The sequence below is a fragment of the Aspergillus tubingensis genome (assembly GCF_013340325.1).
Source record: "Aspergillus tubingensis WU-2223L DNA, scaffold_5, whole genome shotgun sequence".
Taxonomy (NCBI): Eukaryota; Fungi; Ascomycota; class Eurotiomycetes; order Eurotiales; family Aspergillaceae; genus Aspergillus; species Aspergillus tubingensis.
The window spans coordinates 995175-1020388 of NW_023336279.1; the positions used below are offsets into that span (position 1 = coordinate 995175).

Below are 25214 nucleotides of genomic sequence, written 5' to 3' on the forward strand. Positions count from 1 at the left end.
CTCTCTGGTTGGTGTTCTTGATCTCCCCCTCATGTTTGATGCAATTAGTTCGGCGCGTGAGTTCTTGGCCATTTAGTTAGAGCGACTGCTGTTTCCACCGGACATTGGACATTTACGAATGCTACACCTTTTACATACTCAATGATCAGAGAAGAGACCGATAAGAGCAACTAACTTGTGGATCGAAAAGGGGGATGGGATGGCAGTTGGTGCACACGTAAGCAGCGATAGATAGTTAGGAATGGCAGCCTGAGGGTGTTGAGTCATCCATCCATCGAGATCAGATAAATAATTTAAGGGAAATGCGTCAATGGAAGAGCTTGATCTTTTGGCTGCTCGTAGTTATAAAGGGATAATATTCATGGTATCATTTGTATAATTATATTTCATGGTCTGGCGGCAGATTAGGAGAGAGACGTAGAAACAAGAAATCGCAGGCGACAAAAAGCCGCCCCTCCACTTGAGGCTCCTTCGCTCGTCTTTCGCGTCTCCGCGTTTTCTCTCCTCTGTTTTCATCTTCTTGTCATCTCCTTCTCCTCGCACAATCTGTCGCATCAAACCCGGCAGTGAAGCACCATCTTCTTCGAACGTGGTTCCCGATATCGAATGCATCTGATCCAGCATCTCCTGGAGGGACTCCTTTTTAAGGCTTGAACACGCACCCGCCTGAGGCCTCCACGGTCGGCTGTCGGTCACCGACCGTCCGGTTCTCCGACCTTCGCCCAACTGCAGCCTCCCAAGCGAGTCTGGCGTCGTGCCTTTCCACCCCCTCATCTTCTACTCTCTCAAATTAAAAATGTAAGCTTGATGTTCTCATTTCGGTCTCCTTACTATCCCTTCTAGGATTAACGCGCGCGCGCGGCCAAGCGATCGGAAATCCTTGCCGGTCGTGATATTGATCCGTTGGCCATGGCGACCATCATCCACCCGTCGTGCAACCCAGGCTGACGTGCCTTAAACCCAGTCCCCGCAAACCGATGGAGATCGATCCGCGTCTGCGTGCTGGCAGTGACAGCTCTCCTGCCGACGGCACCGCAGCCGGTCGTCCATATATCCCTTCCCCGGTCTCTTCCAGACATCCCGACCATAATACCGGCGCTCCCTCCGCGCTTCCACGCCGCAGCGATTACCCCGAACCACCGTCCCCTTACTCTCCCGCTGACCAGCTGCGATCCGCCGTCTCGTCTGCAAGTGGGCCCGGCTACTACGGCAGCGCCGCGCACTCCCAGTCAACGCCATCTATATACCGAAGCGGGCCTGAACCTGGCTCGGTGCCCAGCACGTCCTCTCAACTCGATCCCGTCGATCCGAACGATCCGTATGCCGAATTGCGACGTCCGCGCGCCTGCGAAGCATGCCGTCAACTCAAAGTCCGATGCGAGCCCGATCTCAGCCATCCCAATGGCACGTGTAAACGATGCGCCAAGGCCGGCCGGAACTGTATCGTGACCGTTCCCACGCGCAAGCGCCAGAAGAAGACCGACAGTCGCGTGGCGGAGCTCGAGAGGAAGATTGATGCCTTGACGGCGAGCTTGCAGGCCTCCCAGGGCCACGAACCGCACCCTCTTCCGCCGCCCGCCGCTCTTGAGCCGCCGCGCGAGGAGCATCCGGGAAGGCGCTGGCTTTCATCCACGGCGCATGCCTCTACTAATGGATCGATACCCTTGAGGTCACCTTCCAGCACGGCGGGGAGCAAGCGGCGGCACAGTGGGGAGATCAAAGAGACTGCTCCAGTGTCTTCTCGCACTTCGAGCCCTAGCGACGACCAGTCATTGTACAATAAGGCTCTCAAACAATGGCGGGCCATGGGATACGGCTTGGAGGCACAACCTAAAGACACGGCCAGCGAGGGCGGGGGTGATCTGATTGACCGAGGCGTCGTGAGTGAGACACTGGCTCAGGAGGCATTTACCAAATACGTCGATCGAATGGCCACCCTCATACCTATGGTGGTGTTCCCACCAGGCACAACAATGGATGAGGTGCGGCAGAAGAAGCCGGTGCTGTTTCACGCTATAATTGCATCCGCGATCGGTACTATCCAACCACACCTGCAGCTATCGCTGCTGGATGAGTTCTACAAAGTGCTTGCCGAACGAGTTATTGTGAAAGGTGAAAAGTCACTGGATCTAGTCCAGGCGATTCTAGTCTGCTGCAACTGGTACACGCCACCAGACAACTTCGAGGAGGTCAAATTCTATCAGTTGTCAAACATTGCTGTCTCACTCGCAATGGATCTGGGTCTCAACCGGAAGGCGATCCCCAAGTCCAAGCCGTTCGCCCTAGTCAAGGAGCTTATCTCGAAGAAGTCATCTATCGTCGTAGACCTGGATTCAGCTGAGGCCAGACGAACCTGGCTTGCTTGTTATTTCGTCGCCGTGCAGTTCGTATCCCCTACTCATCATGACAAACTGACCGCTAACAGCCATACAGGTGTGCCGTCTCTTTGAGACGCGTGAATCTAGTCCGCTGGATGCCATATATGGATGAATGCGTGGAAATACTCGAAAAGTCTCCAGAGGCCTTACCATCCGACAAAGGCATGATCCAATGGGCAAAGCTAGCCCATATCCTTGAAGATATCGCCGTCCAGTTCACCAGCGACGACGCCCCTACCGTATCATCCTTCTCAGACCCAAAGTTCCTCTACACGCTCCGCGTCCTCGAAAGACAACTGGACCAATGGCGACGAGAAACTCCACCAGAGCACTTTTCCCGTACGTCAACTCCCCCAGACCCAATTCCCCAGCTACCTCACCACTAACCATACCCCCAGCCATCCTGAAACAAGCCGACTGCATCATCAACCTCTTCCTCCACGAGAACGCCATGCACGTAGAATTCCACCGAGACGATCCCAAAACCGCCAACGACGATCTCGCCAGCCCCACCAGCCCAGCTCACATCAACGCCCTCAGCACCTGCCTGACCTCCATCCACGACGCCATCGACACCCTCTGCTCCATCGAAACCAAGGACCTCGTCCTAACCCCGACCGTCGCTCTGGCCCGAACCTCCTTCGCCATCGTCGCCCTCATCAAGATCTACTCCATCGTCTCCAGCCCAGACACCCGCATGGCCCAAGTCATCGACCTCAGCAGCCTCAAGACAGAATACTACCTGGACAAGGTCATCCGTCATTACACCAAAGCCGGCGAAACCCCGGGCGGTCGCACCCCTGCTAAATTCAGCGTTGTCCTAAGTCTCCTCCGGAACTGGTTCATGAAGCGTAAAGACCAGGGTCCTGTCCTCAAGGAAGCATTATCACTGTACAAGTGCTCTGATGAAGAGCGACTCCAGGTACCCATCCTACATATCCATCCCTATCCCTATACCAACACTAACCATACCCAGCAACCCCCCCAACAAGACAAACAAAACCAAGGCCAAACCCAAGGCCAAACCCCCCTCCACCTCCTCAGCGAAGTCGCCATGGGCGATCCTCAATCCCGCTCTACAACCACAACCAACAACCCATCCCCAACCCAAACCCAACCAACATCCACCAATAGACCAATCTACACACCCAACACCACCACAAGTACATACCCCGACCTCCTCACCCAACAATCGCCATCATCATCATCAGATCTCCCCGTCCCTCATTCTCACACTCACACTCACACTCACACCACCGACTCAACTACCGAACAACAACCATCATCAACCTGGGTCCAACAATACCCCCCTCCACCCCGCCAATTCTACCCCACCTTCAGCCCTTCATACCAAGATGTCCAGGGTTTCGGAACTGATCCGAGTAATGGGAGTAATGGGAATGGAATGGTGGTTACTACGCCTGGTTCTGGTGCTGGTGCTGCTACTGGTAGTGCTAGTGCTAGTGCTGGTACTAGTGGGGGAGGAGCGGGAGGAGGAAATACGATACAAGGGTTGTTTGTTCCCGAGTTGGGGGTGCAGATGGGGTTTGATCCGGAGAACTTGTTCATGTTGGGGAATATGCTGGGTGATGAGATTCTGAATTTGCCGTTTCAGGCGGATGGGGGGATGGGAATGGGGATGGGAATGGGGTTTTATTGAGGTGCTTTTTGGGGTGTGTAGAAGATTTGATTCTGAGATGGATTGTTTATATCATGTTGATGATATCCCTACTCTTCTTGGTTAATTATTTTGGATCATGTGTATCTATACTATTGGAGTACAGTTCTGGGTATATTTATATACATAGGAAAAAGTCATAAACTAAGCTAGTACTTTTGTTTTTGTCCGATGGTCTGCTCGGATATATGTTCCTCGTGTCGTGCTCCAGAATCGAGGATCAGACTTCCATGCTGGTAAATTAACAAACCGTTCGCGTGCAGTACGCTTATCACAAGTCAGTGGGTATAATCCCAAGACCCACTCACTCAGCACGCCACGGCGAATAAGCGAGGTAGAATCCCAACAGCCTCCTCCCCGGTCCCACACGCTATTGTGATAAAGTGCGAAAGGAGCCGACTCCATTCGGCCGAGGCTGCATTAGCGAGGACACAGCTGTCTTGCGGGTCGGCGTGCCAGACTGCCAGCGTCTGCAAGCCGGCGTACTCCGGCACTGGCTGGACCTTTCCCCACTTGCTGATCATTATTCGTAGCGAGCATCGGACAAAGCAAGAAACAGCGGTCAAGTGTGTTAGACCTCTGGAGAATGGGTGGTGTTCAAGCACTTTTTGGTTGCCAAAAAGCGAATGATCATCATGACGCGGTTGAGAAACAGCACAAAATGATCTGAGTCAGCTGATCAACAGCTTTTACCTAACGGTCAAGCGCCACTCTTGGGTTAGCTTCTGGACCATGTATGACCATGGCCAGCCATTCTCAGCTTCGGTCCTCCGAAGAAGATCCAGCAAGCATGTCTGCGCTAGAGGGTCACGAATCCAGGAGCCGCCTGGTGGATCAATCGATCAGTTAGTGGGCTTCCGTATCCAGCAGGTGGGCCACAGCCAGGGCAGAAATTATTACTTACAGGCGCACAGTGCGTGGCATGCCATGACGCGCAGGGATATCTCGTCATCAACAGACAGTGCAATTCCGAACAAAATGCTCAGACTCCGCGTCATGTTTCCCTGAACAGCACCAATTAGACTTTCCCTTGAAAGTTGCAGTATGTGGCAGCGTACCTCGGTCATCTGAATATCTTGTGGACTAGGCGTCGAATAAAGGGTCCTGAGTTCCTGTTGCAGGATCAAAGCTTTCGCCATACAGATATGTTGTACTGCGATCGCTAAATGGAACGTCAACGACCGATCACTGATACTCCCAAGGGTACATACCATGGAGTGACCTTGTAAACCAGACCACGGGAAAAGGCCTGCCAATTCTTGGGTCTGCAGCGGAGTAATGCAGTGGTCGAAAAATATCCGGCTTCTCCGAGTCCCAAGCATGGATCCTTCGTTTCAGGGTACTCCGACCCAGCACTTCCATCTCCAGCGATGCATGCACCCCATAGCAGTGATTGATCGTCTCTGCAAGAAGCCAAATGGCTCTATGCGCCCAATCTCGATCTTTCTGAGATGAGTCGTGCTGCCATAAGAGGTACAGTCTCTCCCCGAATGGACTCAGTGTCAACCGCAGTGGTTTCTGATATGCCAAGGCAAACTGGATATCTTGCATCACGAAAACCCAAAATGAAGCTTCTGCGAGTCCGCCTGATGTAGCACATCCGACCTGAGAACTTATATAGACTGAGCCGGCTAGTAAATGACGCTGAAGGTCGTTCGATGGGCTGTGAGCTGCTCAAAGTATTAGAAGGCTTTAATCGGATTAGAGGGCTTTGCCAACGGGAACGCACAGGAAATTTGCTCGAAGAAGCGCAATATCACGGTAGAGGCAAGAAGGATATCAATACTGATCTCAATCTCTTTGTTTTCCAGAACAGGCAAGAGTATCCCGATACACCGCTCATGATATCCATCTGCGGTATTCGGGGGAATATTATGATTTGTATGGGAGAGATGACGGGCTGCTATAGCCAAACATGCGTAGAGTAGAAGGGGGTTCGTAGGTGCCCGTTCCACCACATCCAAAGAGAAATGTCTCTCATGATCGCAAACATCCAACTAGAAAGCGACGATTAGCCTTAATCCAACCGTATCGTGATCGAAGAATGGGGTAAAGCACCCATGGGCCGAGCGTTTTTCGGAAGTGCCGAAGGAGGAACGCCTCATTGAAACTCGCGACTTTCTGTCGATCGCGGAGCTCATCAAATGCGAAAGGTAGATTGACTGGGTCCAGGCGCTGTGGCGGAAAGGCTGTGGTGGGAGTGGTGTCACTCGGGGACAGTACAAGCTGGAGGGCATGCGACGATGTGGGAGTTGCCACAGAAGCTAGAGATCGACGCTTGACTGCGTCTTTCCGAGGTGCTGGTGGAGGATTCACGGGGAGAACATGATAGTCGGCCGCTGTACGATCTGTCTCGTCCTCGAAGGAGACTACGGAGCCGTCATCAGTGCAAGTCTCAAACCTTCGTTCTTGCAGAGGTACCAACCCTGCGCAGGCATCCCAACCCATATCTGATCGGGAGGAAACGCGAGGTCGCTTTCTCCGTAACGGGGAGGGCCCTTTGGACGTAGCGACGGATTTTGCCCGTGTCGGAAAGTGACCTCTTCCGTCTTCGTCGGAGCCGGGATACACTGTCGTCCCGATCGCTGGCATCGCAAGCACGAGGACCCCGTCTTGTCACCTAGAATATCACGGTTAGAGGCGCTGAACTGGAAAGCCGGCCATGCACGTCCGATAAACCGGGTTTCTGCAGGGGAGAATGAATTACATTTGAGATGGCGTTGACGGCAGGTGAGACTGAACGTAAACGGTTGCATTAGCTTGGTCGAAAAGCAGCGGCCGCATGCCGCCCAAATGGCATCCCAACAGACTGGGCTAGGAAAGAAAGAAAAGAAACAAGATTCGCACCAGGGGCCGCCAGAACTTACCACCCCCTCATCACGTTGTTGTCAGGTCGGTCCTCGACAGGCAGTCGCAACAGTAGCCATGGAGGGGCAGAGGCATCAACGGCAGGAAGCAGCCATTGATGTGCGAAAGATAAAGAGGAAGAGGCAGGAGAAAGGGGAGCCAGGCCGAGTCGATGTTGGACTACTCCGCTGCAGCTAAAAGCGACCGCCTCAGCAACGGTGATTAGGATGGGCAGAACAATGTTCAACGGTTAAATGCCCAATGGAGGATGGTTCATGCGGAGTGGAGCGCCGGCGTGATGGCCATGGAGCCCCCAGGGCAAATAAGGATTGGAGGGGCGAGAAAAAGGGAAAAAGAACCCTATACAAAAACGAGAACGGCTCGAGTCGATCTCTTCCTTAGCGTGAACACCAGACCCGACCTTTTTTTGCCAGTCGCTCCAGGTTTCAGCCTTTCAGGGGCCCAAACCGAACCCAAAACATGGCCGGCAAAACGGTTCCCCATCACACCCGAGAAATAAGCCAGCGCGCCCGTTTTTAATTTCCCTGGATACAATATGGAGGGAGTCTAGCCAGGGTTCGGGAAATGATGCCGCTGATTCAATTGTCGCTACTTTTTCTCTCCGACGAAGCGCATGGTGATGGACACATACGCCCGCCTCTGATCACTGCCCGAAGCAGAAAATCCTCACGAGCTAAATGGGAAGTCCACCAGAGCCGGAACGTTTCGGTTCAAGCTAGCCTAGCGAGGAAAGCAATGGACACTTTTTATTGCACCTTTCGTCAGGAGCTCCATCCAATTCTCAGCTACCAGCAACTATGTTCTTGGAGCTTTGGGGGAGGAAAAAAAAAGTCTGCAATGTGACGGACTTTTAGGGTGTCAGCCGTGCATGGCCCCGGTGGGTTCCAGCTCCCAACAACCAGCCACAGTGACCTTAGTATTGATCATCCTAGCCAGCTTGTGGGTTGTTAGTGAGCATCTCGGATACATCGCTATTGTCCTGTAATGACCATTCGACAGAGGCTTACTGCTTAGTCCCCCTACCCCTGCCACTCGACGGGTCTAGATTGTGACTGCCGGTACCATTGGCGAGGGAACATGAGGCCCCCTGTTGAACCTATCTGTTGCTCACGCAGATCCTGGGCCTGTGTCCGTTGACTTTCCCCTTCGGCATTGCTGCTCTCCGGCGAATGGATTTGTTCGCATCACCAAGGTGAGGGGTGTGCCGCAGCTCCAGCCTCCGGATGGTCCGTGAACACTGTTTCTCCGCTTGTATCTAGTGTGGTATGGTGGCCACTGCCAATCAGAAGGGCCGGAATATTTTCAGGGCAGAGTTACTAGGGCGGGAAAAGCAAACGACAGCGCATCAGTCGAGTTGAGAGGCGTTCAATGACTTGTCAACCAATCGAGCCAGTGGCCTGTCTGCGCAGGAAGCATTGCAATTGCCCATTGTATTGTATGATGACTGAAAGATCTAGACGCACTAGTCTCCTGATGAAGAACCTCTCTCTGGTGGCACCACCGATTCAGCGGTGCTAAGAGAACCCCGTAGTATGATGGTTTCTGGGATCCCGTGAGCGCCCAGCACACGAATATGCCGCTACTTAGATCCGAAGGAGGAGGTTCAGACCAATGATATGGGGTAGTCATACAACCTTTGGCGCAGCTGCAGCCTTCAGGGAGACTGTGGAGGGTCTAAAGGCTTGGGGGGGCTTGTAGATCATAAAGCTACGTGAGCCAATTGACATCTGATAAGCTTTCCAGACCATTATATATTCGGACACAAATCGGTCGGGGGAAAGTCAAAAGTAGGAAGGAGTAGTAATTTAGCAGTAAGGGAAAACTGGAGACAACGGTGATCAGAGAAGATAAGATGAGCAGGGGAACAGGAAGCCAAAGGGCAATAAAGTTTTCCATCCATCCCTCAAAATTGGGGACGAGAAGTAGAGACAAACAAACGAGAGAAAAAGGAAGGAATGGAGGCGTGACCGAAAACAGCAGGCGCGGGGAAAGCAGCAGTCAGGTGATTGCTGGCAGCACATCGCCGCTTCTTCTTTGGGCGGCGCAGCACAGAAATCCCGGATCGGCGATGCATTCAATCACCGTCCGACGTTGACTCTTTCTGTGCGCCCAGATGCAATTGATCCTCCACTGCAGCAAGGGATCCTCGTTCCACGCTTTATCTGCCCTATCTACTACCCCATTCCACGTATCCTCTCGGCTCTTGAAGCTTCTCCGCCCCTCCTTTTTTTGATCGACGGGCCGAAAACGGGTCGGACTCCACAGCCAACCAGACATCGTCATAGCTTGTCCCTCGCGAATACCACGCATATCTGCTACTGTATACATATCCCACTATATATATCTGGTCGCTCGACGGACCAGAAGCACGGGGTAGGGGGATTGTCCGAGGTAATCCATCCGAAAAAAAGCAAATCCCTGTCTCTAGCCATGCCTAACCTCTCATTGCTCACAGTAGAGAAATGTCTCTCAATCGCATCTCTTTCTTGGAGTCTTGGGAGCAGAACCCTGCTGCATTCCGCCGTCAGCCGAGGCCAGAGGACTCGGACGATGAAGATAGATATCATGACCTCCCGGAGCCTTCACTGTCATCATCCTTTCAATCAAACATTAGTAGCCGTCCCCCCTTCCGAGATCGCCTGAACTTTAATCCTTATGCTGGACCCGGGTGGAACGAGACCTTCGTGGATGAGCCTGACAGACCCTACAGAGGTTTATCACCCAGACGCCTTCGGGCTGATGAGGCAGAACCTCTGGAGCAACCAGAAGAAGATGACACACAGAGGCCACAGCAACCTGCGGGTCTAGAAACTACAGGAGCCTTTGAGGTTAGCCGCTCGATACGAATCTGTAAGTTGTTTATCTCACCACTGAGACAATGCACACTCTGACCTTCCAAAGTGCAGGTATGTATCGCAGTTGTATACTGCTTGTTCTCTGCAGGCGTAGTTTTTGGTTTCGCGGCAATCAAGCCCATCTTCGTTAAAGAAGGAGTCTATCGCAACCTGTGTACAAAGGACGAGCTCGATAGCGGCTCAGATGTATGCTATCGACAGGACATCCGGTGCGTCGTCTCACATACCGATCTGTATCGGCACATAAAAGCTAACAGACTACTTCCAGGCTAAACTTAATGTTTACGGTAGCCGCCGTTGCAACAAATGTTTCAGCCTTGCCCGTAGGTGCCATACTAGACACCCATGGCCCCCGCGTGTGTGGCATCATCGGCAGTATCTGTTTGACCGTGGGCAGTCTTCTACTCGGACTCGCACCCAAACTATCCTTTGATGCTTATTTACCAGGATACCTCTTTTTATCCCTCGGGGGCCCCTTCATCTTCGTCCCATCATATCAACTGTCGAACACCTTCCCGACCCACTCTGGTCTGATCTTATCCACCCTCACGGGTGCTTTCGACGCTTCCAGCGCACTCTTTCTCGTGTTTCGGCTATTAAACGAGAAGACTGATGGCGCTTTCACCACATCGCGGTTCTTCACTATCTATCTCATTGTACCGATCTTCATCTTGACCGCTCAGCTAACGGTCATGCCCACTACCTCCTACAAGACGGCAGGAGAACTTGTCCAACACGCGGAAGACCAAATCGCAGCAGAGGCAATTGACCGGGTGGACGAAGCTATTGATGACCGTAACGAAGGGGAACGGCAGCGCATCGACCGCCGTCTTCAGCGGCAGACTGTTATCAGTCAAATTGAGGACTTGCTACATGCACCTGCGCCCGAGCAGGACCATCAGTCACAACTGGAAGTAGAGCAGACTGCGACTATCCCTCACACTGCTGGCGGCGTGTGGGGTGCCCTGCATGGCCGCTCAGCCTTGCAGCAAATTCGCACCCCATGGTTTGTGCTCATCACACTCTTCACCGTCCTCCAAATGCTTCGAATCAACTACTTCGTCGCCACCATTCGTCAACAATACACCTATCTCCTAGACTCGTCCGAGCGTGCCAAAGCGTTGAATTCTACTTTCGACGTTTTACTCCCTCTCGGCGGCCTGATCTCCGTCCCCTTCACTGGCGCCATCCTCGACAACGCTAGGACCCCAGTTGTGCTTGGTATCCTCGTTATCACCGCCACGGTCATTGGCATCCTCGGCTGCATCCCCAGCATCCTCGCCGGCTACGCCAATATCATTCTCTTCGTCATATACCGGCCGTTCTACTATACGTCCGTCTCTGACTACTCTTCCAAGGTCTTCGGCTTCCAAACCTTCGGCAAGGTATACGGCCTCATCATCTGTCTAGCGGGATTAGGAAACTTTGCCCAGACAGGCCTCGACACACTTGTCTTCCGCGTCTTTGACCGCAATCCCATTCCCGTCAACGCGATGCTTACAGGGCTTACCTTCCCCGTTGGCCTAGCCTTGGTCGTATACGTCTCATGGCAGACTAAGAAGCTAGCCGCCGCGAAGTTAGCCCAAGAAGAAGCCGCAGATGGAGCCAACGCTGAGAGTGGACTCGTGGCGGGCCACGATGAACGGGTAAATGCTCGGGACTGGTATGCGGATGAGACGACACCGCTGCTAGGGAATAGTATCCGGGGCCGTCGGAGTTCCTTTGCAGTTGGAGGCCCGTCCTCTTAACAAGCCTTGCCGGTTAAGAAGGCTTATCGCTCGATTGGGTTCATATACCCCGGCGGTTCTACTTCATGCCTATACATTCCTTCCCCTGTAGATAAGACACATAGATAGTTTACAGCAGCTGATTGGATTATCATTGTTTGGAAGGGTTGGGATGATATATTTGCCTAGGGGCATAAACCAGCAGTCTGTCTCTATCTCTCCTTTCTTGTCTTATTTTATATTCAGTATTATTCAATCCACCCACCCCACTCCAGATCGACACGACACGACACGACCATTCATGAAAAGAATGAAGTAAAATAAAATAAAATGATAATGTTACTTCATTAACTAGTATCATACTTATATTCCTTTCCCTTCCTTCCTCAATTTCTCTTCCAACCAAACACCTGTATATACTCGTAGTTAACACCAAGCAAGTGACGATCTAATGTACTGACTGCACTCTGGATGAAACACACACACAGAACCCGCACAACGCATGCACGAACAAACAAACAAATAATAACCACCACCAACAAGCTGGTACAGGTATCCGTTATCCCTGCAGCACATCCCATCCAATCCCATCCTACCTCACACTGCTTCTTCTGCTTGTGCTTCCGCTGCTTCGTAACCTCGTAACTCATACTTATCTACCGCAGACTTCCTTCGAGCGGGGTATAATAATAGTAATAACAACAATAAAAGATTAAAATATAGGGATAAGAGAATGGAAAATAAAAACGAGGCATAGACCCTGCAAAGGGGGTAATTGATGGAATGTAGAAGGGAAAGATGAACTAGAATGGCATGGATGATGGAGTGTAAGTGGGAGAGAGAGGGGGGGTATAAAATAATTCACTCCATTCTAACCATGGCTAGTTTCACCTCCGCCCAGAGATCACTACCCGGTCGGTCACAGGCACGATCAGACCAGACCATCAGACCGAGGAGTTTGCGGGCGTCGACCCAGGATCTGATGCCGTGGCTGGCGGCCGCTTGGCTGAGGACGTGGACGAACCAGGCTCGTTCGGGCCGGTCGTCTGCGGCGATGCCGCCGAGGACGAGGACCCAGAAGAGGGCGATCCGGGCTTGCGGGTGGCTCCAGGTGGAGGCGAGGTCGGAGATTTGGAGGACGTTTTGGATGAGCTTGGCGAGTTGGCCGAGGGGAGTGCTTTGGTAGGGGAGGGGGAAGACGACGCCGACGCCGTAGATGAGGGCCGCGAGTCGGCAGGCCTCGTAGATGATCTCGTGTGGCTTGTAGGCGGAAAACCCGTCGAGTTGGCTGGCTGCGGGGAGGGAGAGGAGGGTGTATTGGGTGAGGTTGCGTTGGTCGGAAATGAGGGAGTAGTCGGGGTTGACAAGGTGGGCTTTGATGTGCTCTTCAACGAGTCTCATGTAGATATGCATGGCGTATAGGACTTCTACTAGTTCGGCGGTGAGGCCGATGTCTCGAAGGGGAGCGTATCGGCGCTCTACATCGACGGCTGTGAAGCCCAGCATTCTCTGCAGGGTGAAGTTTCGCCGCTCGTGGAAGAGGGGAATGAAGGTGAATACGGGTGGCATGAGGAAGGTGCTGCAGGTCACAATGTCGGAGCTAGAATTGAGGAGTATTGTTAGTTGTGATGAGAAGTGAGAATCCCGGGGAAGATAAGACATACAAGGAGAGGGTTGCAGCGAGCCCAGGGAGGGTCAGATTCTCGATACCTCCCCGTAACCGCACCATCTGCACTAGACCTTTGATATGGACCAGGTTCGGCGGAAGGGCTCCATAGACGTCTAGCCACTGCAATCGTGGTAGCGGCGGATCGAACGGCGGAGTCCGATGAATGCCCCGTCCATGATCTTCGGCGACATTATGTGCCATGCAGATGACAGCGAGGATTACTGAATCGCACACCGCTCGACTGGGATTGCTGACTTCCCGCGTAACGTTCTGGATGGTTTCCAGTTCACACCATTGCAAAATCCGCTGCTCTTCTGGCAGGAAGGACTCCCGTGCAATCCAGCCATTGAGCCACCGAAGGCGCTTGTGAGATAGAGAACCGAACACGAAGGCAGTGAATAAGGTGCGATCTTGCAAGGCGAGAGGTAACCAGCTGGTGCTGGATGGTCGCGTCTCCTGACCGGGAGAGACGGGGGTTAGGCCGGGCCACAGGACATAGAGACCTACGAATACCATATGTTAGCGCTCTGGAATAAGAATGTAATAAAGGAACAGATATGAGCACGAACAGTATTCTTCTGTAGCCGCAATTTCAGTTCTTGCCAGATCCATTGGGTTCGTATGAAACGGATCGACGGCGACGCAACCAAAGCTCTCAATAAAATCCATCGATGTAGCCGACGAGGGAGCCGGTGCGCTGAACGAATCAGAAGTCGTAGTCCTCTTCGTAGGTTCGCTTTGATCATAGGGTGTTTCATCGAGAGTCTGTTGCTGGAACTGCCAGACGGTCTCGGGGGATAACTCCAGTTCTTCCGGATCAAACTGGAACTGCGACTCGCCTGCCACCCCCTGCGCCGAGGGCGGACAGTCGGCATATCCATATTCTGGAGAAGGCGTGGAAAGATCCGATGAAGTACGGCGAATGGGTGTCCCAGAGGGAGGGGTGTGTTGTGAGGGGAAGGTCAGGGGAAGGGCGGAAGGCGTTAGAGCAGCGGGGGACGGAGAGCCGTTCGGAGGCGTCAACAAATGGAGGCCTGGGCCGGGCGGAACTGCAACCTGTGGCGGAGACTGACTGGTGGCATCTGGGGACGAGGAGGACGACTGGGATTGATTGCTGTCGGGCGATTCTGGGCCGGACGAACGATCTTTGGTCTGGTCGGAGATCCATTTGCCCACATGGGCGCGGACCAGCCGCTGGATTTTGATCCGCTCCGTCTCAGATGCTGGGCGCGCATTGACGAAGTGAATGGCGTCCTTCTTCCGCCCGGCAGCGACACCTTTAGTAGACGCCATGAGGGCTTTGTCTTCTTCTTTTTCTGCTTCGCTTTCTTACTTCCACCGCTAAGGGTCATTGCCGATCAAGAGCACAGGATGCGACGAGGACGGTTGAGCACGGTAGACGCCCAGGGTAGCATTCTGTTCCGGCGAGGCGAGGAGGATGCAGTGGACGAAGCGAGACGGGATCGAAGCGAAGGAGGGAGGCTGTTTAGGCGCACCAGGGGACGAGGATGGTGGTTAAGATAGCAGGGGTAGTAGTGGTTGTAGTAGTGGTAGTCAAGGCGAAGGCGGCGGCGGCGGCGGCGGAGGCTTGATTGGGCCGCATCAATGAGGGACGGACAAGACGCGAGACGAAGGAAGAATCATCGGACCGACGTTTGGCGCTAATCTTTAGGCTAAATAGGAATTGAACGCAGGGGAGTACTTGAGCGATATTCCGGGGGGGGGGGGGGTAAAAGGAGGAGGGGGGAGGGACAAGAAAGAGGAAGAAGAAGAAGGGGGCGAGAGTGGATGACGGAAGGATGGGGGGAGATTGGGTGAGCGGATGAAATTGGGGGAGGGGAAGAAGAAAATCCGAGAGAATAAAAGAGAGAGAGAGAGAGAGAGAGAGAGGTCTGGGGGCGAGAGAAAGTTGAATTAAATTAAAGAGAGAGAGAAAGAGAGAAGCGAAAAGCCAGAGCAGGAAAAAAGGACGAGGGAAAAGCGGCGCGGATCGTCGCTGAAGAGAGCCAAAAAAGCAAAATCCCCAACCATTGAGAGCGTCCAAGCGATTAATTCGTGCCTGTCAAAAAACTAAACCATCTTGACTGAACTTAGATCCGTGGCTAGTTCTGCGACTAACATTCGCACTATCTACTAATTGCTCTAGTTAGTTAGTTAGTTAGTTAGTTATGCTTGCTCTCCGATCGATCCATCCTCTGCAGTGGTCCCTCCTCTCCACACCACCTCCAGTGAGCGTAAGAAGTGCTATCTCTCTCTGTCTCCTATTTCTCTAATTCCTTCGCAATCAATTCACCTTTTCTTTTCCCTCCGAACACCACCATCACAATCACCCTCTCTTCCCCCCTTCCACACTCACTCACTCAATTAACTCACTAACTCACTAACTCATCGCTCACCCCGACACCTTAAATCCCCTAACCCTCTCTCTCTGACAAGCACAATCCATGGATCCTAGCCAGCCAAACAACCAACCACCAGTCAATGCGGGGAAATTCCCAAGGTTGACCGCAAAAGTATATCCTCTTTTCTTTTGCCCCCACTATCGGACCCATCCGCTGCAAGCTCGACCTGACAGGTCACTCCCTCCCTCAATCACTCCCTTTCTTTCGTTCTTTCTTTTTCGTCGTTTCTCCCTCGTCAGCACATTATTTCTTCTCTAGGTTCTGCGCTTTCCTCTAGATTTCCAAAGCAGCAGCAGCTTAAACCCAGCATTGACCGACCCATTTTACTCTGATGATCACTTGCTCCGAGATCAGCGTTCTAGACATGACAGATCAAAAGCAGCAGCAAACACTCAAACATTGTCTAGACTAAGTACAGTACCTCTCTCATGCAGAGCAAAATAAACATGCTTAACTGTACTAACAGAATATTACAGAATATTATGCTCTGAGCCGGTCACAGAAAGACAAGGGCCGGGCCCCAAGTCTTTCACTTACTTAGCTCAGCTTGTTGCAACGCCCATCCCATTTAAGGTTAATGCGGCGATGGTGCCTTCGCCCCTGGAGAATTTGGGGGGGATTTATTTGGGTTGGGGATGGGTGGCGTCCCAGGATTACCCTTACCCTTAACCCTCTCTCTCTGCCTTGCTCATCACATGAACAATGGGTCTGCCATGACGTACTCAGACCATGACTCGGCGACTTATAACCTAAATCTCTATCCTCTTATCCTTTCCTGCATCAGTAACCGATGGGCTAGATGTGATCGGCCGCTGCTCTCTCCAGACCCCATCCCCCCCTGCTTCTTCCCCGGTGACCTGGGCTGGTCCATGGTTCGGCCCGGATCTCGATGCAGAGAATAATAGTTATTGTCTACCCTACCCATTTCCAGTTATATAGACTTTACTTTAAAAAACCGACGTAATATTAGACTTCGTCCATTCATCCCCCTCCATTTGGAAATATTTCTGGGAAATAAATCTAGTCAAGCTCAATCAATGGGTATTTTCCTCCTTCCCCAGTCACCGGGTCCTGATACTGCTCCAAGGCCTCCTCAACTGCCGCCATGTATCCCAGCACCTTCTCTTCCTGCCATCTGCGCCCCACCACCTGCACCGCGGTAGGCAATCCCGCCATCTTCGCCGCGTCGTAGTGCTTCCAGGCACCGTAGGCCACCGCGTTGCTGGCTCCCAGCTGTTTCAGCACCTTCTTGTATGGCCCTGACAGGGCATCCTTCTTCGCGTCCACGTGCGAGACAGGCAGGACACCGGCCGTGTAGTCCAGCAGGTTCCAGAGGAACGTGTAGCCGCATGAAGATACAGCATCGTGCATGGCTTTGTGGGGCAGAGCCGGCGTCGCATTGACGGGGCAGAGGATGAAATCGTACTGCTGCGTCTCGGCGTCCCACCAGCTGTGCCAGGTCGCCCGGAAAGCTTCCCGCTGGGCAGTGAGCTTCCAAAGCTCCGCCGCAGACTTGGGGGCAAATCCGCGGATCAGCGTCGCCCACTTCTCATCCCGTCGGATGTACCGAACCCAAAGATAGTAGAGATAACGCAGGGGACGGGGCAGATTGCAAATCCGTGTCAGCTGATCCGCACCAGGGTCGGATGGCTCAAAGCTGTGCAGATGCGAGTTGAAAGTGACGCACCCGTCAGAGTTGAGCAGCTGAGAGGCGAGGGAGAGGCCGGTAAAAGTGTCAGCCGCAGCCGGAGGTGTGATCTCAGACACAGTATGTCCAGCGGCGGTGAGGGCGGCTACTGTGGTGGAAACAGCACGTGCAATGGCCGGCGTTGGGGGAACAACACCTGCATGTGGTCAGTAACGTCCAGTAGCATCCTTTACGTCTCCACTCTTGAAACTTACCGTCATTGCTCATGAGGCCGATCCTCAGCTTTTTGTTTTGCGCTTCGCTTTCCTCGTCTTCTCTCCAGGAGATAGGGTGGACGGTATGGTCGTAGTTCCAAGGCTTCATTCCGACAATAGCTTTAGTGAAATAGGTGAGATCGTTCAAAGTACGGGCCATCGGGCTGAAGACACTGGCAACACCTTCCTGGCCAGCCATGCTGGTGTTGACTCCAACCTTGGGCCAACGGCCAGTACTACAGCGGAGGGAGTAGATGCCGCTCCAAGCCGCGGGAACGCGAACCGAGCCAGCGACATCAGACCCGATACCGATGCGACCACCAAGGGCCAGCAGAGCACCCTCACCACCTGTCGAGCCTCCAGGGGAGTATTCAGGGACATGTGGGTTAAGGCAATGACCCCAGAGAGCGTTTGCTGATTCGAACGACAGAAGCGTCACGGGCAGCGCCGTTTTCGCATATGGGACGGCACCTGACGGGGTTCATCATTAGCGAAGGTATACTTTTTGCGACTTTCCGTAGTTTCGGCCACGTACCAGCATCCTTTAGCAGCTTTGCCATTGGTCCGTCCTCCTTATACGGTTTACACGCAAACTTGGTATAGCCAAGAGTAATATCGAAGCCCTTGATTTGCACCGAGTCTTTCAGAGAGATGGGCACACCCGCCAGGGGACCCTTGAGGTTTACTTCGGACTGGGCCCATGATTCTGCCTCAGGCAATAGAAGCTCAGTCACGCAATTTGTCTTCTCGTGAGCCTTGACTGCAACCTTGCCGTATGTGCGCAGGACATCTAAAGGTGCCAGGGAGTCATTCTGGACCTCATACACCAAATCCTGGATAGGCTTGTTGATGATAGCTCTGTCGATAGCCGAGAAGGGCGCATGGTAGTCTGGCGATAGCGATACAAATCGAGCCGCCCGCTCCCTCCTCTTGAGGTCCCTGTAAATGATCAGTGAGCCGTCGGCCGAGTTGCACGTGGTTATGTAGGACTGCTTGGGTTGCTGCGTGGAGGCATCGGGGTAACCTACCGGATGCGACGGTACGTAAAGTAATCGAAGGGGGGAAGCATCGTGTGTCACCTCCTTAGGAGTCTATGCAGAAGCCCAAGGGGGAGGACAGAGAGAGATAGAAAGGAGGAGAGCAAGGTTCGCGCAGAAAAAGAGATCCGTCACAACGCAGGGGGACGCCTTCCTTTTATTGCGGGGGAAGCACCACACGTGCGGAGAAGCCCGATAAGCTAGACCCGCTGATAAGCGCTCTCTGTTCAAGCTGACTTGTTCGCTTCCGGTACGGCGCCCACTGAGCTGTTCGAGCTTCCAATGCATCACGATAAGCTATGACAGTCATGTCTAGATACACCTGGCACCTGTTCGTTACTCACGCTGTTAACTTAGGCCTGTCGCATTCCACTGAGGATAGTTATTCAATGCAAGAGCTTCCTGGATGACAATGCCAGATACAACACGTGACTGATACTGAAGCGGCTGCCGGCGCTTGTGTTGCCGCATTCGGCAGGTCCATGCGGATAACAAGCTTCCTAGTATCATTCAAGTAATAAACGAAGACTAGACTGCTCCTACACAAACTTCTTATCTCCTAGTCTCGTCTAGTCATCTGGTACTCGACACTTGTCATTAGTCTAGTAAGCGATCCGCTTGTCTCGCTCAATAAGTTCAAGTCGGATCAGTCGGCTCCCAACACTGCCGAAGGTTGATGGTTTAACAATGTGCTAAGATATACTGTGCCTCAGGGAGTCCACTCGTTTCATTATTTGGGACCATAGCAAGGACCACCGAGCGTCTTCCAAGGAGATTCGAGTCAACGTGAAGTCCATCATGTTTGATCATTATAAACTCAGCCGCGCCTAGTAGATGCCGGAATGTCCGCGAGCATATGCCGGGTATTCTTCTCCGAAAGCCAACCTTGAACGCCGTATGATGAGACTAATTTTACAGATGAGACCTGCTCGTCCATATCCAGTCCAGATGTCGTATTCACAGAATCCCCTGTCATTCCACATTTCCGCTTCCCCAACCTCGATTTCCCAAATCTCCGCCTTTCACTTTCAGCTGAGATGGTATGAGATGGCCCCAGCACAGTTTCCTTGGGAGAATCGAACCTTCAGTAACGTTGAAGGACTCGTACTTCCGCCTTCTATTGATGTTATCGCGACCAATGTTGCATTCAAACACCAGTGAGCCACAGGGTATTCGTTGTTGGTTTGTATGGGCCAATGAAGTTAAAACTTTTGTCTCACATCGGCACTGTTTCTGTTTCAGGCTTGAGCCAGTTCTTCGATTTCAGCCACAAGATGACGACGACAATGGCCGCAACAATTATCGCTACTATGAGAAAGATCAAGATGCCACAGATGAAAGTCCGCCTTCTTTTCTGGCGTTGGGCCTCAATCCAATGATCTCTGCCGATTTTCATTGATAATTAGCCGGGTGAACTATAATTATAATGTCACACGAGGGACCCTGACATACGTCCAGATGGTAGGTTTCTTTGGTCCTGTTTCCGTCTTTGCTTCTTCGTCGAGGTGCATAGCGGCAGAGAAGCGTTTCCAGAACGCCGGGTCCCGGACAAGTGCCATGATCACGCTGCTCCACTAGTTGCCAGACATGGGGTGCCGCAATTCACTGGTTCCAGAATAAATAAGGTGTCCGTGGCGTCGATTGAAGGGCCGTACAATGGCTCAGCCTGGAGCTTGGAGGCGTCAAGGATAGTAAATTTGAAGGATATCAACAAAGCTACGTTGACACAGTCAACCAAAATATAAGCGGTAACGTACGCTTTCGCTTACGGCTGGAGCGCCAGCGAAAGAGAGTGAAGTAGAGATTGAATCAGTCTAACAATTGAAGGCTTCACAAAATGGACTAGTTGTGACCTCCCGAACGACCATAGAACGAGAGACGTCAACAGGGAGCGCAAACGCGGGTATAACAGGGATTAAGAAAAATAACAAAAGCTCAAGCGAGGATGGATCAGGGACGATCGAGGGCATTATTGCTGAATACCAGCAGCATCGGATGCTGGACTCGTTGCAATGCTGCCGTAGAGGTGCGTGAATTCCAAACAGCTCGGCGGGAATGACGGGCCCGGGCCAGGGTCGGCGCGGAATCTGGATCGGCAGCACGCCGCCCAATCACAACCACCGGAATCTGACAGGCCCGGTCCTGCACCCAATAAAACGAGCATCTTCGGCCCACGGTTCGATTGATTAAGGTACGTGGTCATGCCGGTCGGCTTGATCTGGTCAGGCACGAGCAACAAGCATGGCGACCCGGTATTTCGATGCCTATCAACAAACAATTCTCCCAAAGGCCAACCGCGTCGCAGCAGTCTTCCCAGGCTAGGCCAACGAGGCCAAAGTATGTCCCTCAATATTAACGGTTGTCCCGGTACTTTGAGAGAATGCTGTAAATTATTCCCCGAATTTCTCCAAACCTTGATTTTACTCACATTCTTCGACTGTCCGACTCGCAAATGTTCTGCGATCTGATCTGGCTCTTCGGGTATTGATTCAAGAGGCCTTTCATGAAGAAACTCCAGGGTCCGAAGCACAAGATTACAGGCGTGGACGGATACTTCGACTTGTGCCTATTCAGTACCTCCAATCTCGTGTCTGAACACTGGGGACCATGAACTGGTTTGATAAGCCATGCCTATCAAGGACATTTCGGCATAGCAATGAAGTACACTTACAGCATCTGAGTTTGAATCATCTTGGAGCTCATGCGACATCCTCATGTGCATGCATGATTTGACTCACATAGGCCATGTGCACAGAGTATACACACATACTGGCAAGCGCGGCCAGGAGAGAAAACGCCCCACCCACCATTAGCCAAGCCAAAGGCTTGTCTACTGTCTATTAATAGGTTCTGCAATGGGAAGCAAGAGTCGAGTAAGGGGACAAGCAGTTTCAACAAATACCTTGTCTGTCCTTCGTGGGGTTGCTGTGAGGGACGAGTGGCTGGCAGCTATGTTGATTCCATTGGCTGGAACTCAATTATCAGAATTGAGCTTACTCACTGCGAAACTAGTTGGGCCACCTGGCATTAAATAGCCTAACCCTTGTTTCACGGGTGCCTTAGTCCCGTACGGCATAAGGCAGACATCAGCTCGAATCGGTGTTTCAGCAAGAACTGTGTTCATGGAGGGTGAAAGAAGCTGGATCTACTGGACCGCCCCCTATGCACTCACACTCATCCTTGCTACAGTACGTACTAATGCATGTAATTGTGCTCCGCTTCATTGCAGTTATCACGACGAGATCTTTCACCACATCTGGTTGTTTGGGAGAAGATATCAGTAGCCTTGACGCCTGACTACCTCCAAAGATAACCAGGTATTGCCACCAAACACGTTGACAGATCTAGCGGAAACATATAGAGAGTATTCTTACTCTTCTGTTTAGCATAACGTGTAAATGCGATATACAGCATGGTAATCGGCTCGTACCGAAAGGACATTCGTGTGTGGGAAGACCTAGCTTCTGAGAGACTCGAGGTATTACTCGGGGTGGCTGGCGGAGACCATCATCCGAAGATGAGCCCTGGTGATAGTGGAAGTAATTCCAGCGGCTTGTGGCGCGAGCCTCGCCTACGATCCAGCCGGACCTAGTACCAGCGGAGCCTGCGCAACGAGCAGGTGGCGCAGGAGCTGGTCTTTGCTCCATAAGGCTCGGCTTCCCGGATCATACCCTTTGGGAAGAGATGTCTTTGGTGGCATCGTTGCATACGTGCATGCTTCTCCTCATTTCATTTCAGAGAGAAGATAGAGTTCTCTTCGTGGGTTTGAGACAAGAGGATACAGCCAAATTATGCACATGCCATAAGTCATATTTTTCAGCAGTCCTCGGCAGTCTTCCTGTAGCACTTTCAAAGATAACCCGAGACGGGATTATTGGAGGATGGGAGCATATGCCTTCGCCCATTAGCGTTTGTTGATCAGCTCAAATGAGGGTTGGGTCGTGTCATATCATTCCAATGTGGGCTTGAAATTGTGGTCACGAATGATGCTAATCTAGATCATGTACCTCATCCGAGGCCAACAGGTGAAAATGGTATGGAGCTCTGTCGCTTGGATCAAGCCAGCTGTATTAGGGATAGGGGGTCATCAGAATGTAACGAAGCCAGTAGATCAAGTCCATCTGGAATCTGTAGTCAAAGAGCAGTAAGAGATAGTCTCTCTCTCTCAAAGGGGGGCAACCCCTCCAACCCAACCCATCATCAGGTGATTCCCACAATGGCGAGTGACTTTTTTTGGCGGAGGAGGGCAGACCGGAAGTCAGACCTTCGAAACCTTCAGGTACCCAAAAGCGGCCTCGTGCAGGGCCCCATTTGGCTTTCTGTCGCATACAGCGCCAGCATGGTCCGACGCCAATAACACGAAGGGGAGCAGATGAGGCGGATTGAGTTGGCGTGTTGACGGTGCCAGCAAACGAGTTGACATCCTTTGGGCTCCCCCGCAGTGGAGCCTGTGCTGGATGGGTGCCTGACCGCCAGGCCGAAGCCTTGCGCTTGACAGGCCACTAACCGCCCGCGATCACGCGTCTTCACTATGCCTTGAATGGCATGAAGAGCTGCTGCGGCACAAGGTGCAGGTGCAGTGCTGCACCTCACCAAAACTAACAACCGCATTCCCAGCCTCGTTCTTCAATCCACCTTCTTCAACCTCCTTCTGTCCCCCCATTCTCCCCCCCCCATTGATGTCCCCGCTGTCCTCACTGCCGTCTAATGCCTCTACACCGGGCCCCATTCTAGCTCGGCCATGTTTTCCGCCCATGATCATCAGGGCCCGAGTTACTGGGGAGTGTTGATCAATGCCGATAAGAGTCCGGCCCCGCTGCTGGAACAGCTGTGCCTGGAAATTGCCCGCATCATCGTAAGTCGCGAATGGGGGGAACTTCTCCTGAGTTGCTGCGCACTATGAATCCAAGCTTATCTCCCATTGTTCGCGTGCGAAGACATCCTTCGACGACTACGCTACTGCCGACCTCACTCCAGAACGACTGGCAGCTTTTTATCGCAAGGTGGGCGGCAACTACGACGTCCTCTTTCTCCAGACCAAACCGTCCGCGCTTTCCTTCATCTACCAGCGCCTGGGATGCTTTCATAGTATTCAGCCTACCTCCGACCCTTATAAACCCCCCGCCATTCCAGCTCTTCAGCCGAATGGCTTTGTGCGATGGCAGACCATTCAGCTCCTTCTCGATCCGGACGAGCATTGCCGGTACCTTCAGAATGCGGTCGAACTGTGGGACATTGAAACTCCGAGTGGGGAGTTCTTTCCCAAACAAATTCCGCGGGAGGCTTTTCCAGACACACCAGACCCGGAAATGGTAGAATGGCACGAGTCGGTTAGTCGACGCTTCGAACTCGATTACATCAAGAGAAACATCTTGCGTGCATCTCCACCGAGCTTTGGCACCTACCATTCTCACTTCTCCAACAAAGACATACCACTCACCAGGGAAGAGACCAGCCTCCCTCCACGTCGTCGGTCGTCAACACATCGCCCTCACCTAGTCCCAGAGGAACCTTCCCCTCCCAGTAGGCACCAGAGGCGTCGCAGCGGCGAGTACCCACCGTCAGCCACCCGTCGGGTTCAGTCAACATACTTCCCCCGTGCACCAGACGTTGAGGCACCTCGCCGAGCTCCTTCATCTCCCATGTGGACCAAGTCTGCTCCCAAACCAAGAGGTCGCGATCGCACTCCGGCGTATTCCCGGCCTGTCAGTCCAAATACATTGCCTGGGAACAGTGCATCCGATGCGTCATCCGAAGATTCTGGAGGTGCAGTACGCCGCGCGTCCCCCAGCGCTAGTCGACACAATCGTCATCTGCGTCCAGACACTCCGCACCATTCTCACGCTCGCCGCCATTCGCATGAATCCTACGCCAGAAGACCCGAACGGGCATTCTCCCCGGATGATCAGCGACGATACATGCACCGGGACATGTACAATGCCAGCTCGGCCAGACCCTACGACTCTGATGGTCCCCGTCGGGCACGCTCATCGAGAATATATGCCGAGGAGCCGGTCCGCCCTCCCCGGACTCCAAGGCCAACATTCCGCGACCACGTGTTTAGCGATCCCGCAGCTGTCCCCGTCAATCATGAAGTGCCGGTATACACGCACGTGCACCCTCGATACATGAACAGGAATGGCAGCTACCCAGTCCGACCGCCTCCCCCACCCGACGTCGACATGCGTGCCGGCGATGACGGCCGACGGAGTTACAGAGGACCTCACGTCAACCCGAACGCCTCTGGTTTCAGTAACTCGGCAACTCCGGAGCGTTCCCGCTACCCCTCAGGCGGATATCGGCCTCAGAGATGGGCCAATCCGGTACAGCCATCGCCAGCCCGAGGAATACCCGTAGGAATGCCGGACATGGAATACCCTCCCAGAAGCCGACGGTCCACCATGTACGACCGGTGAACAATCCCAACAACCTTTTCTTTTCACATCTGTCAACAAGAATGATCACTCCTACTCAGAATCATCACCTCTAAGCACGACAACAAAGAATATTACCCACCTAATGAATACACGTTCCCCCAGACTACAGTACTACTGCGCTACAAAGACTAAAGAATGACACCGCGCAGAGCCATTATTGACGACAGCAAGAACGAAGCGGGGTATGGAATACATGAATGACCGGCGTTTTACTTGCTTGGGCGGTTTCCTGAATGGCCAATACCCCACATTTGATGATAA

General features: G+C 52.8%; 7 protein-coding genes across 7 annotated transcripts; 3 read left to right on the forward strand and 4 right to left on the reverse strand.

Moving 5' to 3' along the window:
- Nucleotides 1–977: 977 nt before the first annotated feature.
- Nucleotides 978–4038, forward strand: AtWU_03668 (putative C6 transcription factor (War1); the record flags this gene model as incomplete). The annotated part of the gene is made up of 4 exons (XM_035498780.1): nt 978–2383; nt 2434–2717; nt 2777–3300; nt 3355–4038. 4 exons carry the CDS (start codon nt 978–980, stop codon nt 4036–4038), a joined length of 2898 nt encoding a protein of 965 aa, XP_035354673.1.
- Nucleotides 4039–4745: 707 nt separating this feature from the next.
- AtWU_03669 (Zn(II)2Cys6 transcription factor) lies at nt 4746–6812 on the reverse strand (the record flags this gene model as incomplete). The annotated part of the gene is made up of 8 exons (XM_035498781.1): nt 4746–4882; nt 4961–5060; nt 5115–5218; nt 5268–5726; nt 5786–6053; nt 6115–6425; nt 6482–6676; nt 6764–6812. The coding sequence occupies 8 exons, from the start codon at nt 6810–6812 to the stop codon at nt 4746–4748; spliced, it is 1623 nt and encodes a 540-aa protein (XP_035354674.1).
- A 2574-nt stretch (nt 6813–9386) lies between these two features.
- Nucleotides 9387–11527, forward strand: AtWU_03670 (putative MFS transporter Fmp42; the record flags this gene model as incomplete). The annotated part of the gene is made up of 3 exons (XM_035498782.1): nt 9387–9774; nt 9826–9988; nt 10048–11527. 3 exons carry the CDS (start codon nt 9387–9389, stop codon nt 11525–11527), a joined length of 2031 nt encoding a protein of 676 aa, XP_035354675.1.
- Nucleotides 11528–12367: 840 nt separating this feature from the next.
- Nucleotides 12368–14468, reverse strand: AtWU_03671 (uncharacterized protein; the record flags this gene model as incomplete). Its single annotated transcript, XM_035498783.1, has 3 exons — nt 12368–13106; nt 13171–13678; nt 13745–14468. 3 exons carry the CDS (start codon nt 14466–14468, stop codon nt 12368–12370), a joined length of 1971 nt encoding a protein of 656 aa, XP_035354676.1.
- Nucleotides 14469–16597: 2129 nt separating this feature from the next.
- AtWU_03672 (putative acetamidase) lies at nt 16598–18548 on the reverse strand (the record flags this gene model as incomplete). The annotated part of the gene is made up of 4 exons (XM_035498784.1): nt 16598–17421; nt 17480–17950; nt 18015–18418; nt 18508–18548. 4 exons carry the CDS (start codon nt 18546–18548, stop codon nt 16598–16600), a joined length of 1740 nt encoding a protein of 579 aa, XP_035354677.1.
- A 1184-nt stretch (nt 18549–19732) lies between these two features.
- On the reverse strand, nt 19733–20075 carry AtWU_03673 (uncharacterized protein; the record flags this gene model as incomplete). The annotated part of the gene is made up of 2 exons (XM_035498785.1): nt 19733–19898; nt 19969–20075. The coding sequence occupies 2 exons, from the start codon at nt 20073–20075 to the stop codon at nt 19733–19735; spliced, it is 273 nt and encodes a 90-aa protein (XP_035354678.1).
- Nucleotides 20076–23257: 3182 nt separating this feature from the next.
- On the forward strand, nt 23258–24932 carry AtWU_03674 (uncharacterized protein; the record flags this gene model as incomplete). The annotated part of the gene is made up of 2 exons (XM_035498786.1): nt 23258–23371; nt 23427–24932. The coding sequence occupies 2 exons, from the start codon at nt 23258–23260 to the stop codon at nt 24930–24932; spliced, it is 1620 nt and encodes a 539-aa protein (XP_035354679.1).
- Between the last annotated feature and the right edge of the window lie 282 nt (nt 24933–25214).